Source organism: Pipra filicauda, unplaced genomic scaffold, assembly GCF_003945595.2.
Source record: "Pipra filicauda isolate LSUMZ 115617 unplaced genomic scaffold, ASM394559v2 scaffold190_size1978887_pilon, whole genome shotgun sequence".
Taxonomy (NCBI): Eukaryota; Metazoa; Chordata; class Aves; order Passeriformes; family Pipridae; genus Pipra; species Pipra filicauda.
This window is the reverse complement of record NW_024104299.1, coordinates 1,118,912-1,135,679: the sequence shown is the minus strand read 5'-3', so window position 1 is coordinate 1,135,679 and position 16,768 is coordinate 1,118,912. Positions and strand designations below refer to the sequence as shown.

Genomic DNA, 16,768 nt, shown 5'->3' with positions numbered 1-16,768 from the left:
AAATACAGGAGAAGTTCTGATTTCTCCAGGGAAAAAGAGTCATGACCAAATGTGCTTTAAAGCAGCCAGAAAAAGCCAGGCCAGAACAGGAAGAAGAAAAATGAAGAGTTGGCTTCTAAAGATCTGGATAGATTTATGAAACATACTTCATCTTCTTTTGATGGAAATGTGCTAAAAATACTCCATGAGCTCGATGCATTACATTAATACATTTCTGTTGGAAGTAGCCACATCTTGTTTGTTATGAAGGAAAGTGCTGCTATACACAAATGAAAATAGTTTTCTGCCTGAGAAAGCCAAGCCATTTCAGCAATAAGAGTTTGGCACACAGCGTTGAGAAACAAACATGCAACTAAAACTCAAAGATTGTACAGATTTCTACCACATTAAACAATGTAGAAGAGTATTTATATGTTTACCATGCTCATGGATCATAACATTAGTATTAATATTCAGGGATTTTCAGTGATACTGAATGTATTTTGGTGCACTACAAAAAGAGGTTTTCAGGCAAATGCTGGCTCTATGGATGCTTTCAGGGCTTGTGTTAGAGATGCCATGCACCTGGAATGGGATTGAAAACAACAATAAAAGACCAATTTTTGTAAAAACATTCAAACATTCTATTGTACTAAGTAAATGCCTGTTACTTGTTAACATACATGTGGTTTGTTCTCCCAAACCTTTTAAAAAGGCTGCTTTCAGTTATGCTGTGACAAAAGTTAAGGGACAGAATTAGAATGCACATGTATTACACCACAGCTAACTTACAAATATGATTGCTTTGATTTAATGTAATTTTCATGACCTGCCAATTTACAAATTTCTATAATTTCAACTCAAATAAGTATAAAAGGCTGGAGAATGTCCATAGTACTTTGCTTTTTTCCTTACTGGGTAGCTAGAGAGAGAATTAAAACATTTATTATTTTAAAAAATGTGTTTAAGAAGTGTTATTTCTGCCATTTTTTTGTTATAATTAAAATAGATCTCTTTGGCTTGACAAAAATCAAATAGGCAAGTATTAATGAACATTTGTCCCGGGGAAAATTGATTCAAGAGATTGTTTTTAAAATATATCTTTGAACATTTGTTTTGAGCTTCTCTTATTCATTTCCCCATGGGGTTTCTTAAACTATTCATGGTTATACCTTCCACAAGGCAGTGGCACATCCCATTCCTAAAGGCTATCTTCCTTAAAGATACATCTCAGTGAGAACTTACCTTATTTCCATAGCTGTGTGATTTGTGATAACATGGTCTCCTACTTGCAGTTTAACCAAACTGTGGCTGGTAAATCACACACTGACTCCACGTGGCATCATGGCTTTGATTTCCTTTGTTTAAGTTAACATACAAGTTCACAACAGTCAGCAGGCATATCAGGACAGGCCAATTCATTTATTGGCAGGAGATAAGTACTGGAAGCAAATCAATACATGTTAAGCCTATGTAGAACCTAGAACAGAGAGCCTAACTCATCTTCTACACACTGTCGTGAGACCTTAAGATAACTCCTGTGGTTACACAAGAGAGCATGAGAGTATCATATTTTCATTGTAGTAGATCAGCAAGGCTCTTTTCAGTATTTCACTGATAAAACTAATCACTGTGAACTCTGCATTTGAAGCAAAATGAGTCCTATAATTTGCTTTATTTCCCCAATGGAATGACTCAGAAATGCTTTTTACTTGGTTAGCCTTAAGTATTTAACAGGAAATGGGACAGTTATTGTCAATGGCGAATGGACCATTTCTGGTTGCATTACATGAGAATGCATTCAGAGAAACAGCTGAAGGCAAAACTACACTAGCAGATAATATTATAACTGAACCTAATGAGAGAGGGAGAGGATAGATCCATAAATATAACAGTAAAAAAAAAAGGTGTTTCTTCTTTTGAAAAACCCAAACCTTAAAATGAAGGGCACTAGTCATACTCTGAAACTCATTTTCAAGCTTTACGGTCTCACTTGCATGTCCATTTCACAAGGGCTATGAATCGATTTTACCTTGATGAATTAGACAGTCATTTTCCTTGTTCATAATATTGTGCCAAAACCTTAGCTTGAAGTGAAATGGAAAAACTATATGTCATGAGAATAGTTCGAAGGTTTAAAACCCCCACTCAAATAAAAAAATGCTACCAATGAAATTTTTCTGTGAAAATTTTTGGGGTTTTTAACGTCATTATTTTAAGCTTAAGTGAAAAGACATTTTAGGAGAAACTTAATGGAGGGCAAAAGAATCAGAAAGAGCTGTTAGGGAGCTACAGTTCTAGTTAGATATAACTATACAGATATATAACACACACATTCATCCCTCATATTTTAGAATGATACTGCCTCATGAAAAGAAGGCAATAAAACTAATATCACCTGATTAAAAACATCTGTTTCTTTTAATACTATTACATTCCCAGAATTGTGCAGATATTAGAGGATATTTTAGGATGGGTTGTGGCATCATGGACCTAATAAAGTTGCAGTTCTACCTGTTTCTTTCCATAAAGAGTTTTTCATCCAGGAATTTTCAGACACATAAAAAACTCAGAGAAAACTGGGAACTACAGAATACTGATGCTTTGTCATACAAGATGAAGCTCATTTTTTTCTGGCTGTAGCTGCCAGGTCTGCCCCCTCTCAAACCAACATGCTAATCTGTGCAGTAACTAGAAGTCACTCAAGGCTAAGGACATATTCAATAACAGCAAATAATGCATACAATATTTTAGAGGATCAGATAAAAAAATAGGGCTGAGCAAAAGAAGTCAAGTGATTGGATGACCTATTGGGATAAGGAGTTGAGCTTTCAATAGTTCCTGCAGCCAGTAGTAGAAGGGCAGCACACAAACCTGCCTCACACTGAGATAATGCGAGTCCCCAGGCTGTAGATATAAAACCAGCAGAGTGAATAATGTCAGAAACAAGGCTCATACTCACTGCTCTGGATCTGCAGAAGATGCCTTTCTGGCATCTTGTTCTGGGGTGTGACAGTATTTTCACAGGGCTGCCTTATGGTAGATATCATTGCATTTCTCAGTTTTAATGAATAAAATTAATTTTAAAAAAATGTGCAATCCCCTTGATCTTTCACTATCCACCCCAGCCTGTCTTGTTCCCCATATGTTCTTGGGGTGAACAGACCACTGAGATATTTGGTGGACCAGCCTACTACACCTTTATTATGTCTCTCTTGCCCTTCCCTCATTACCTGTTCTTTGTCCAGATTGATCTGTTCTTTAAAAAACTTAAAGCCTTTTCCTAGCTGTCCCCTTGATTTTACTGTAAAGTTATTGCTAAATTATCTAGCTTGATTCATATGAGAAAGTGATTAATTTGCTTCAGACCTGAGCAAAAAATAAAAGCAATGATAAAATAAGAAAATTTTTCTTATTATCACAAGAAACACTGATGAAAAAATTTATATGAAAGCACAAAAACCATACGTATGTACAATACAAAACCAGTCAGATGTTCTTGATAATTTCAATAGCTAAAATTGAATTCTATATATTATTTCAGTCAGCTGGGACTTCTAGTATGCAAAAGTCACTAGAGGATTGAGTTGTAACTTTATTTTCGGTCATATATTTTACCTTGATGAGGTCTAGTAAAACATAAAAACATTTAACATAAAAGATTATGTCCCACAAGTAGCTTACTAAGAAATACAGATACAAGGAAACGAAGCTCTTCAAGTTCTAAGTGGTCTGTGCTGAAAACACAGTGTCTTTTGTTGTAATAAGAGTTTTATTTGTAAAAAAGGGAATTGCTGCCACTTGCATTGAAAATTATTCAAATTTATACAGCAGACTAATTTAGCAGAAAAGGAAATATGGTTCTTCTGTATTAGGTACAGAGTTATATTATGCTTTTAAAATGTATAAGCTCAGAGGAATATTATAATGTTAATTTGGATAGTATTTAAAAGGTAATTACTTTTATACAATAAAATAAGAAGTCTCCTGAATACTAATCTCTGTGTCATGTGCTTTCTTTGAATTAATGCTACATAAAATAGAGAATTCATTTGTATAAGTGATTTTAATTTAGATTCATGGAAGACATTCTCATCTACAAAAATGTCTGTTTTTTTCAACTCAATTTAAAATCCTTACTGTATTAAAATCAATTTTAAAGAAAGTTATCTACATTAGTTGAATAGCCCTGAACTGAAAGAGAGATAGGAAATGTTAATGACTCTCTTAAAGAAAGGGTGGTTTGGTGTGCTCAGCACAGGCACTGTTACAAGGAGCACTGGCACGGGCCATACTGAGCAGGTCGAGACTGATTGCCCCTAAAAGGAAGCTGATTTCATCTATTCAATCCTTTTCAGGGAATGGGAAAGGCTCAGAAATTTAATTTGCATTTCAGTCCAGAGAAGGTTGAAAGATATTGAAAGACAGAAAGCATATTTTGTCCAATTTCTTGAATTACATGAACATCTAATCTCATCTCTGATAATCTCTTCAATGCGCAGAGGGCATCAATCTTGGGACATCCTCAGAAAACAATATTCAGATGTTTTCTAATATATTTAATTTATGTAAGCATTTTCTTCTTTTTTCTCTGTTGAATCAATGGTTGTTTCTTTAGCCAACAACTTCTCCTATAGTTGACTACCTATCTGAATTATTTTGTTAAAAATACCGGGTATCTAAGTGGGGTATTTAGTCAAATAAGCAGAGATTATTTCCATCTGAGTTACAATAAACTGATAGATGAGACAGCACAGATGATAATTTGATTACTTTTTTCAACATATCACAAAAGAGGTTTTTAGAAGACAGAGTATTTTGAAACTGCTCTCAAAAAAATCAGTTTTGCATGTAGCCATTTGAGTTGTTCTGAGCAAACTTCCTCTCTTACGATTTTAATTACCAGATTCAGGAAAAATGAAAGACACAAACAGCACCACAAACCATGATGGGAAGTCACATCAGAGAAAAGCCAGTGAGAGATATATTTGAGACAGTCAGCATGTATACACAGGTCTCCAGAACAAATGGAAACCAAACAAGCAGGTTATACCTGTGTCCTCAGTCTGGGGTTACTTCCCGTTGCCTGAATCCAGATGTGTATCTGGGGCAGGTACCACAAAGCACGTCTTCTCCCCAGCACCATTCCCCGTGCTGTGTCCATGAGGAAGGGAGCAGGGTAGGCACTGAGCAAGATGGAGCACACACCATGTCTCCTGCTCTGGTCAGCTCTGGGACACATCTCTCCCCAAAAGCATGGATTGCCGAGGAATAAGAGCTCAGTGAGCCCTAAGGACCCACTCCCAAAGTCAGGTCACCAAACCTTTTCCCAGGGCTCAACAGGTCACAATTAACCCTCTTTTCCTGGAGAAGTGTCCTTGGTGAAAGGTCACATCTGGCTCCTTCTGAGGAAGCAGTTTGTGGGAATGAAGCAGGGCCAAAAAGCCTCCTCTCTCCAGTTCCCATCTTTCTGACTGTAGCTGTCATATTACTGAATGGAAAGGAATCTTTGTGCTATCCCAGTTCTTAATTTATTCTTGTCAAGCTGGACATTTTTCAACCATTGCTAAGTTTTTAGCAAAAATCATTCTAAAATGATTTCTGATCAAGTTACAACCAGTGCAGATGAACAATGTAAGAATCTTTCACATGGTGAAACTCAGGTTGATCTGTGCTTAAAATGAGAAATGTTAAGAACCTTTCTGCTCTCCTAGGCCATTTACATATGCCCACTCCATATTGATTAGTTTGACATTTACTTCTCTTATTCTGTCAGCAGAAAGTTGATTTGATTTTCACTCTTGCTAATACAATGTCACAGGTATAATAGCACTATGAACAGCACAGTATATTTAGAGATTGAATAAAATATGATTTCTGAGGAGTAATTACTGGTGGAAAACTAGATTTTAATATCAACTTACAACTGGATGGCAATTAACTAAATATAATTATTTTAATCATTATCACGATTTATAGATGAATCATTAGAGAAAAATGCTCTACTACAAGCTTATCTCTCATCTAAAACATTATGAAGATACAGTGAGTGATCAGTTTCTTGAAAAGGACAGCAAGGGCAAGAAGCAAGCAAAGAGAAAAACAGTAGAAAAGCTGCAGCCTGTTTCAAATCATTAAGAGCTGCTACACTAGAAAAGCTTGTTTTCAAATCTGAATGTGATAACAAAGTGAAACCAAGCCCTAGTTTTTACACATATATGATCAAGAAATAGTAATTTTTGATCAGAAATATGGTGTATATATAATAAATATGGTGTATATATAATAAAAATAATCCTGAAGGGAAAAGTTTTGTGAGATTGAATGAAATATTTCTAAAATTATGATCCAGTAAAACCCTACCTAGTTGCCATCACAGCATGGACATCTCTGAACAGCCAATTCTCTGACTGTAAACTCCTTTAAGGCACAGAGGTCTGCAGAGCCAGAGCCAGCCCTTATGAACTGTCCAAGTTGTCAATCCAACACAGGCTGAGAATGTGGCCTGTGTACCCACCAGAACTAGAGCTCTCCATGTCACAAATCCGGTCACCACCTTTTAGAGATGCTTGTGAGAGTGGCAGTATCTCTGTTTCTTTTAAGATGGTCAGATCACTTAGCACATGAAAAACCTGTCATCAAGGCTCACATTAAATCCATAATCTCCTTACTCCCAGAGTGCTCCAGCCAGCAGGCTATTTCGAGTGACAGAAGCATTGTCTGTCCCTTTTGGGGAAGACCCTTTGCAAAAAGCAATTCAATATTAATCAGACCAAACTGGAACTGAAGGGGTACATGACGCCATAGCCCAGTACTTCAGATGTTAATTTACATTTAAGGAGTTTTTTTTATCCAGTGAGTGTATTGTGAAAGTACATTCAAAGCTGTTGACAAAATTCTGGGAGCAGAAACCAGGACTCAAGTTTACTGTTTTCCAGACGAGCTTCATCATCAAATCTCTAGAGATTCTGTTTGGTCCACAGAGCGCAAATCTTTCCCCATAAAAGAACATTACTTCAACAGCAGAGTGGGAAACCTTTCCACTACCAAGTCAGAAGACCTTGGTAATTCATTGCTTTCTCAAGAGGCACCCACGGATCAGATTTCTTATGGTAAGTATCACTGTCTGCAGAGAGCGTCATAAACACTTTTTTCTATGCCCGCAATGCAACTGCCTTTTCAAAGAAAACACAGATCTTCCCTGAAGTCTTTGCAAGGAAAGAGCATAGGTGCCCATCTCTAGGAGTGAACCTAAAAAATAGTAGGCATATCCTAATTCCAGAAAGTTAAGTATAACATAGAGTATTACACTGGCTAGTTGAAGGAAGTTTTACTGCTCTCGGATCCCACCCTAAGTCTACCAGCCCCTCCTCAGACACTGCAGAAGAAGCCTATATACCTAACATCAGCATTGTCATTTTATTTTGGTCATCAGGCACCCAAGAAAGTAAGCCCTGTATTGGATTTGATGCAATTATTTTCAAAGTATGCTGGAACATACAGATGAAATCATTATATTATCGACTTTAATTAACTAAAATAAAATTATACTGTTCTCCCTGAGGAACAACTAAGATGCAATGAAAAGAAGTAAGTTCATAGAACCACTGTGCAGCTTGCACAGGGATAGAAATTATTTTACAGTGAATGATTATGTTAATTAACATAGTTTACCAGAGGCAACTCAAACTTTCATTTACAACTTTTCATTTTTATGTGTTTGAAGATATGTTTCTATCAGCAAAAGTAGTAATTCCTTCCTTATGATACATTTTGGAGTTACAGTAAATAAGAAAAATCCTCAGTGTTACTGGTATTTTGCATATAGACAGATAAAGTTTTTAAGAATGTAAACCAAAATCAACCAATATGTATATTTAAGTCATTAATCTAAAGCCTTTAATTCTACGTTCATCTTGCTGTTTGAATTACCAGTTCATATTTACTTTCCAAAGGCTGTATGTGAGATTATGACTATGCTATGGTTGCTTAGTACAGCGTAAGTCCCTGCTCTAATTTACAAATATACTCTCAAAATGCAAAAGTGAAGTTTCCTCATATCTAAGTAATGGCTGAAACTTCACAAGACGTCAATAAGAAAGCACTGATATTTTGCCTATTAATGAAAAGCTGTGCAGGTGTTATGAATACACATTAAGCACAACCCAAAAAATATAATTGACAGGGAGGATTTCAGACCAGAGGCACTTCTTCAGCCATTACACTAATACTGATGTGATATTAACTGCTTCAGTGAGGCCTTATTAAGAATATTTGGCATCCTTACACTTAGTAGTTGGAAATAATAACAGAAACCGGGCAAGTTCCTTTATTTGGATTCATTCTAATGAATTTATCCCTGATTCCTGGCTGTCCACAAAAGTTTAGATGGCAGAAGTACTTTCACAGAGCATAACTGAAGCTAAAAAAGTACCTGTTGCATATAACACACTAAAATTTTACATAGTATAAGCTTGGATTTGGTAGAGAAAGCCTATGTAACAGCTCAAAAAATATCAAAATACAACATTGAAAACCTGAGAATTTAAGATAACTTTTATAATGTGGGGTCTCTGTTTCTTCTGCTCCAATGTGACTATTCTGAGTGCAAGATCTTCGGACTAAGCATAAAAGACTTCATATCAAAGCAAGTTTTAAATAGTTGTTCAAAATTATTCTGTTGTTACAAAGGAACACTATAGTCTTTAAAATTCTCCCTTTGGAACTGTCCCAGATAATCGACAGGGTGAAAAAATATTATTTGTTAAATTATCACCTAGAAGGGGTATAAATAGATTGAATTTTCTCCATTTCCTTAAATTGGCCTACCTAATGAGCTGGTTAAGCAGCACAGCAGATTGCAAAACACATACCTAGAAGATAAATAACCTGAATGAGCTCCAAAAATATATTTCTCTTTATCTGCTATAGTTCCATAAACTGCAGCTCACATAGATAAACCTTTTTCCATTTAGACTTCAAACTCTTATCTTCATGTTACAGCCTGTAGAGCCTAAACTGTGATTTAGGGAATGAAGTAGTAGAAAAGACTGACTAGTTCTGATAAAACACAGAGAAAGATTAAGCCTTTATTTGAGAAAATGGTCCTGAGATTACTTGGGATACGAACTCTGTCCTCCAATTGACATTTGACAGATATATTTCAAACTTTTTTTTATTTTTAGTATGGAATTTTTATTCTTGGCTAGCAAAGGTTTTGAAAGAAACTGGGAAACACTGACCATTTGTGGGTTATAGTGGAAACAAGCAGCTCTGCCTTTTGCTGGTACCATACAAATACGTCTACTGGCTGACTAATTTAAATCCACAAGGACCCATGAAGCAAACTTGTTGCAGTTGTTGTTTATTGGAAGACAGAGGATTAATTTTTTCCTTATAGGAAGAGGCAATCAGAGCACACTTTTTTTTTTTATTATGGATTTTTTTTTTGATTATGGATTTTTTCCCCAGACACAACTAGCTCGAGATGATGGGCCTGTGATTGACAAAAACATACTATAGGTTGTGTAATTGAGTCTGGGTGCATCTCTCTGCATCCCTGTATCGTGTACACCATGTTAGCAGCCATTAATAAGTTTTAGTTTACGCTTACTGAAAAGGTCACAAAGGTCAGAAAAGTTTATCTTCCTTAACTCCTTTTGGTCTTCTGTGATGATGATTCAGCACAAAAAAATTTTATACTTTCAGAAGTTCACTTTCTCTTTAAAATGATTCTAAAAATCAGCAGTTAGACCGATTTTTAGTGGCTGTGCAATAGTGGTAAACTGAAATTCTTAAATCGCCTTTTAACTTCAGATTTAAACCAGCAAGGAAAAAGTCTTGAGTTAAAAGACCAGTTTTAGTCTTTAAATTTATACTTTCTGCTGTATTTCAAAAGGAGTAGTTTTCAATAACTATCAATTATTAACATGTACAGATTTGCAGATAAATGTACTTTAAACTTGATACCTGCCTTTGTTGACAAAAAGAACACGATGTGAATGTTCAAGAAATTATATAGTTTAATGAGCATGTACTCAGAATCTTAAAATTTAAGTTTTGTAACAGGTGAATGATATTTCTTATTAAATATTAAGAGATCTGGGCTACAGATTAAAGATGCTTTAACGGGTGTTATACGTCAAACTGTTTTTAGAATGGAAATTGAAGATTAATGGATTTGAAGAAAAATACCACTTTATAATTGATTTGCTATGTAACACAAAGGAGAAAGGATGTATTCTACACTTCTAAAACTAAGTGATTTATTAACCTATGGTAACAGGACCTGTATTTTAATGAGCTGAATAAATAGTTTCCTGGTCCCTCTGTTCCTCAGTATTTCAGAAGTGACTGGTAACAAATAATTGCACATTTTATCTACAGATTCAAAAAAGAGAAGAAGCTTTCCTGGTTTTACAGTGAATTAAACCGAGAACATTCAAAACAGGGCATCTTATCTGAGATCATGGTTACCAAAAGATGACCTGGCAGTTAAAAACACTGTGGTATCAGATCTGTATTTTGATACTTCAGCTAACTCAATAGTATGACACTTGGTAAGGCAAAGTGGTGGTAAATGTATACCATAGGCTCTCACTGACAAAATTGTGATTTCTTGAACCTTAAAGTTATGTTCTCACCTAACGAGGAAGGTTTCAGATAAAGGATTCACTCCAACATAATTTTTTTTTTGTTTTAGGCATTGTCCTGATACTGTTATACCCTAAATAAGTTTTTCACAGGCCGTTGAGGCTGATATGTTGATTACCCTAGATTTTTTTGCCATATAACCTCCACAAATGAATCCTTCATTGATGTTATCTATTTAACAGTCATGTTGTATATTGAAAAGGAAGCAGAAATTTGTGAATGAGGGCTATGTTAAATCTAAACTCTGTCTACATGAAACATCCCCTGTGGGCAAAACCCACATTTATAATAGCAGGGAAAATATAGAATTTGTACATTTAGAAGTAGAACTCTAAAAATTCAGAGATAAATCCAAACCTGTCTCAGTACTCTTCACTATTATTGAAAGTAAAATACAGGGCCATGTAGATTGATAAGGCTTTGGTCCAGAGCTTTCTGCACTACTGGAACTAAAGAAGTGCCCTGTGGCCTTATGCTTAAGCTTTCTAACTTAGGTCAGCAATAAAGCAGGATATTTAATGTAGGTGTGTAATAACAGCATAAGTTACTTTGAAGGATGACACAAAATTGAATTTGCTACAGGCTACTTAATTATTCCCTTTGGGAATGAATAGCATTCTGGAAAAACAACTTTTGTAAGGGTTTGTTTGTTAACACATGCATCTGCTGTTTTCTTAACTCCTCTGTGCTTTGTACCACATTATGAAGCTATTTTTCAATAAAGGGTAATTATTTGTTACTGAAGGTGTAGGAAGTAATATTAATAACTGATACTTCAGTTTTGAGTCACCATAGAAAATTTAGCATCTAGAGGTTAATTATCAACCCCCTTGCATCTCCAAGCAAGAATTTTTTTCTTCATTCTTCATTCATAAAGAGCTCTTTTGCATCAAAACTTATGACATTTAATGTTTTTCTAGCCCAGTATTACAAACCAAATCTCTCATTCTCCTTCACTATTATTGAACTTGCTGTGTCTTTGGCTGTTGGTGCTTCAGATTAGTGCATTATTGATCTTTCTGTACTTATAATTCCAGGTTCAGACTTCCCCATCAGCTCAAGTCCAGTGCCTCCTGACTAGCCTTATGTGCAGAAAGGGGTAAGACCAAGAAAAACAGGCAAAGATAGAGCTTGCAAACAATAAATTCACCAAGCAGTTTGTAAAAACACTTCTCTGAGAGTCTGAGTGAAACTGAATGAGTTCATTGTGAAGATGCTCACAGTGCACAATGCAGAGCAATTAAAACTCAAACATGACACTCCTGCAGGACAAGGCACATAACAGTAGCAGGATAAATCAACATCAGTGTGCTTACCTGCCAGAGTAGCAAAACCCAGTACTCCTCCTGGACAGCTTCAGCCTCCTTCTCAGAGAGGCTGAGCAGAGTTTTCATCTTTCTATCAAGTTATTGCATGTACCTGCTGGGGGATACACAAATGTGATCTGATTCCTTAACTCTCAACGACTCTTGAAAAATAGGAAACACCTGGAGTAAAATGGAACAAGAAAATGTGGCATAAGCCAAATTTCAAATTCATCTCCTTCATTCAGATAATGTTATAGACTACAAAGCATAATAAATTCTTGAGCATGAATGCTACAGGGCCTTACAGATGGCATATCATATGTATGCTACTGCTTGTACTCTAAGTACTGTATATAATCAATCAATGGGATAAAGTAAGCGAGACTTGAAATTAAAGAGGGTGCACAGAAAGGTATAACTCATGATGGAAGCAAAGAAACAAGTGCAGGCTGACCTGAAAAGAGACCAGACACTATAAGAGCAACATGGCTGAAAAATAGAAAAATAGATAGCATACAGTGAAACCAGAATGGCAAAATTCATGATGTAAAAGGTATGAAGATTGATGCAGAATACCAAGAACCTGGAGACTTAGAGGTGAGAAAAGAACTAAAGCACAGCTGCAGCAGTTTCTAAAATGGAAACAGATTTGCCAGTGAGCTCTCCTACATTTTCTCAGGAATATTGTATACTTTTAGCTATCAGACATCAAATAAACCTACTAGAAGATAATATCTGATTACCCTGTCATACGTGGTAAAGTTTGACACCATTATTATAATCCCTTCCTCCTCACATAAAATCTAGCCAACAACAGAACTTACTGTATTTGAATTTTTATCCAATGTTGCTGTTAGGCTTGACTGAGGGAAGAAGACTTACGAAATTGTCCTCCCTAGAGAGTCTGGCATGGACCACTTTTTAATAGTGAAACAGTCCATGCTGCAAAGATCTGGTGAGGTACAACTCCTGTCCTGAAACAACTTGGCTCTGGGAAATTTCTGAGCGTGTTTATTGCTCTGAAGGCTAGCCATCCGAGCAGGAGCCTGCATGACTGTATTTATATACATGCATCTTTATCTATAGAGATTATTATATTTACATATTTCCATATTTAAAAAGCAAGGAAAGAACATTGTTCTGCTTCAGTAAACTATTTAAGCATATAATTAATTCCCTTATTAGTCAGTAAAGCATGTAAGAATGCATTTAATCACGTATCAGTCTCATTAAAATCCATAAGAGCAAGTGGAGCTCAAATGGTCAGATAAAACTAAGCCCCATTAGGCTAAAATGAGGAAAAAGAAAGGATTTAGTATGGTTGTATCTAAGACAACTTTTGTTTGTTTGGTATTTTCTTTGAGGATCCTGTTTCAAAGCCATAAATAAATAGAAAAACATCCGTTTGAGACTGTAAGCATGGGGTTCTCTCTGCATTAACACAGAAAAAAAACAACTCAGCAGCTATTTGTGAGCCAATAATAACTTCTGATATCTTGAGTGTCTATACAGAGGCATCAATGTGAGATGGGGAAAGAGGATGACCTCCAGTTTAGTAAAACACTTTGACCTTTGATCCTAGGCCAATGGATTTTTAGGAAGCAACCTTGAAAAAAGAAAGTTAGCTTTTTTTTTGTATTCTTGTTTTATTTTTATTGGTTTTTTTCATATTTTTTTAATTTCTCCATTATCTTTTTGCGTGTATCTGTTCACTTTATAATATCTTTAACGTGTCAAATTATTCATGTTTTTCATTTAACTGGCAGGGTAACATTCTTCCATATTATTTATCTACGAGTTAAACTATTTTAAAAATTAATTTAAATAAAACCCAATATTAAAAACAAGAACTTATTCATATACATGTATTCTAGTAGCACAATTATAATAAAAGTCATAGTCTTAAATATTTTGCAAATATTTGAGAATGAATAGAGAAACAGGAAGATGTAAAGAAAATCATAAAAACGAAGAAACCCATTTTTCATTTAGCTATTTAGGCAGGAATGACCATGAAGTGATATAACTTACTTGGCAGTGACAGTGCTAGCTGTCAGGATGAGATAATCATGACTGGGAATCTGATTTTTGCATTTCTCCTAGGAAAGCTTTTCTGTACAGAAATGTTTCTAACCAAGGTGACAAGCTGGTGTATTACTATCAATATATTCCTAAAAACATTTCACAGTTATATATATTTGAAGGCAGCTTGCATGCGCTGAAATGAAATAGCCTAAGAAAAAGTATTTTGGATAAACTGCTTTTTTGTTTGATTTTGTAAACTACAAGTACAGTCTGCTCTTCTCACAGACATCTCAGTGATATTTCACTGGTGGGTGATTAGTTTATATAAATGGCCTTTGGATATTTGAAATAAATAAATTCACATATGTCAAGAGTGCTGATTTAGACAAAAAATTATTCTAGGCATTTTGCAACCCAACTGCAGCAGTTCAGATGAAGAAAAATCTCACTATTCTATAATAGTCCTGGAATTTTATAATTATTAATAACTTCAACAAGCCCTCTCGATCTGCCCAGGTCGAGATTTTTCCAGATTTTACTTGTTTTCTTTACCTAGTATTCCAAAAGACTGCATCATCCTTTCTGTTGTTCCGTGTGCATCTCCAACATCTCAACATATTATATTTAAACTCACCCTTTTTAAGCCTTGAGTCTGGCAACTTTTTTTCTCTCTATTTAATACAATGCCACGGAAATTTGTGTAGATCATCTATGCTTCACCATTTAGTCCTGGTTGCTCTTTTGTCCTTGCAAGACTTCTCATTGCCCATTAAGTCCTTGTATCATTTAGCCCTTCCAAGTCAAAATTGAGTATCCCATTGTGATGATCATCTCTAACATCACTGTGCCAGCATCCTGGTTCTTTATTGTCCACCCTTCTGCTTCACCCCTGAGCTTCTCTCATAAGAGAAACTTTATGATTTTTCTCAGGATGTTTTTTTTCTGCCTGAGAAGAGTTCCCTCAAAAACATCCTTGACAGTTTCTTATACTTAGGTCACCTACACACATGGTAGAGATAAAACCCTGACATTTACTACATAAGAAGAAAATGGAGTTGTTATATTGATATCCTGTGGGAATGCAAGAAGCAGCTTAGAGCACAACTCTGGAAAATGCTAGGAGGAAAAGAACTTAATTCCTTTCTCCAGGGACTATGTGTCCACTTATGAAGAAATAGCCTCGATGCTCCTTTAAACATCAAAAATCTAGGGCTAAACCACTCATCATGCTGCAGTGGTGAGGTGGTGACCTTTAAATTGGAGCAACAATGTCACAGAACAACTCAGGTTTCATCCTAAGGAGGAGAGTAGGGCATCAGCAAGTAGGTAGGAAAACACTTTTAGTGTAATAGAACAAAATAACTGGAGGAAGAACAAAGCTATCAATCTTAATTAGCTCACTTTTCATCAATTTGTACTTCTGATTTTCTATCTGAATGAGTCTAGTTACACATGATAGCAGTTTCTGTCTTCCATAAGTCAGAGACTTCACTACTAAGTAGGCAGCTGAGGGCATGCTCTCACATAATCAACACACTTTCTCAATCTGTCCCTCTGGGCATTAATGTTTTACCCACTCCAGTTTAATCCTATTGATAAAATCTGACATATCCAGGAAACTGTGGGTGTTTCCCAACATACACTAATATTTCTCATGTGACCAATTGGTAATTAGTATTTATAGGGAAATAAGCTATGGTATACAGGATTCTTGTTATGAAGAACACAATCTATAAAGTAACAACACTTGCACTGCAGTATAGCAGGTATATTCAGTACTCTACTACAAACACACATTTAATGTTGCAAATATGAATAATGAAGATTTCTAGATAGACATTTGCCTGCTCCCAATATTTGTAGGAGTGGTACCAAGTTGTTCATGCATTCATATCATTCTGCATGAGCTGAAATCTGTAGGGCCTAAATTTTGCAACAGCCTTACACAAACAGCCCTCACACTTAATGAAGTGTCCAGGGAACACAATAGGAAAAGCTGCATTCTGTGTTGCATTCAGGCAGTAGTGGAGGGTTCATTATGAGGACACAAGCCTTAGTTTACAATTTGCATAAGACAAAACTTAATTTTCTTTAAAAGAATTGTACATATACATTACTATTTGACTTGTCACTTAACATATAGCTATTACTCTGATGTGTACTTTACCCCAAAAAGGCATATAAATGCAACTGTAAAGCTACAGTGTCTGAAGAGACACATTAGCATTCATTAATAGGAAGCACTAAAGAAAGACCACTGTAATGTTTATCTCCTCATTGTTATTCAGCTCAGTGTATAGTTACCCTGCAAAGCAGGCTTTAAATCCCTATTTACCATGTGTAATTAGAATTTAGATTTGAAATAAAAAAATTAGATGCAGAGAAAAAGTTGCATAGAATAAGCATTTTATCCATTTTGCTAAAACTTAATTCTTGCTTTTGATTCTTCTGTGCTATGCTGAAATGCCAATATTCACTGGCAGCACAGAATGCTGACAAGGATAAGCAGAAAAAACAAGTGTACCTGCAATGGATGTGATGTTCAGCAGACACAGGAGTCCAGAATAGGACCCAAAAATGTATGTAGCTAATTCAATGGGGGAGAAATAAGAAAGTTCTGTAGTCACAAGTTATCAATTAAAGATAAATACATTATCTTACAAACCTTTATGTTTTTCTCCATTGTCTTCCCATAAGATTCTCTTAGTAGGAAAATTTGCATTGCTCAGTGCAAAAATAAAGGCAGTTAACAAATTATCCCTCTTCATTTGGTCCTTCCGTAGCAGCAGTACCCATTGAATCAA

The 16,768-nt window shown here is 35.6% G+C and overlaps 1 protein-coding gene across 2 annotated transcripts in view; it reads left to right on the top strand.

Moving 5' to 3' along the window:
• HTR7 (5-hydroxytryptamine receptor 7) overlaps positions 1–3,977 on the top strand; it is a 39,044-nt gene extending 35,067 nt beyond the window's left edge. For both annotated transcript variants that reach the window (XM_027717905.2, XM_027717920.2), the window contains exon 3: positions 9–3,977. In XM_027717905.2, coding sequence (XP_027573706.2) covers positions 9–45 — 37 coding nt within the window. In that variant the 3' untranslated portion in view covers positions 46–3,977. The remainder of the gene's footprint in view (positions 1–8) is intronic.
• The last annotated feature ends 12,791 nt before the right edge of the window (positions 3,978–16,768 follow it).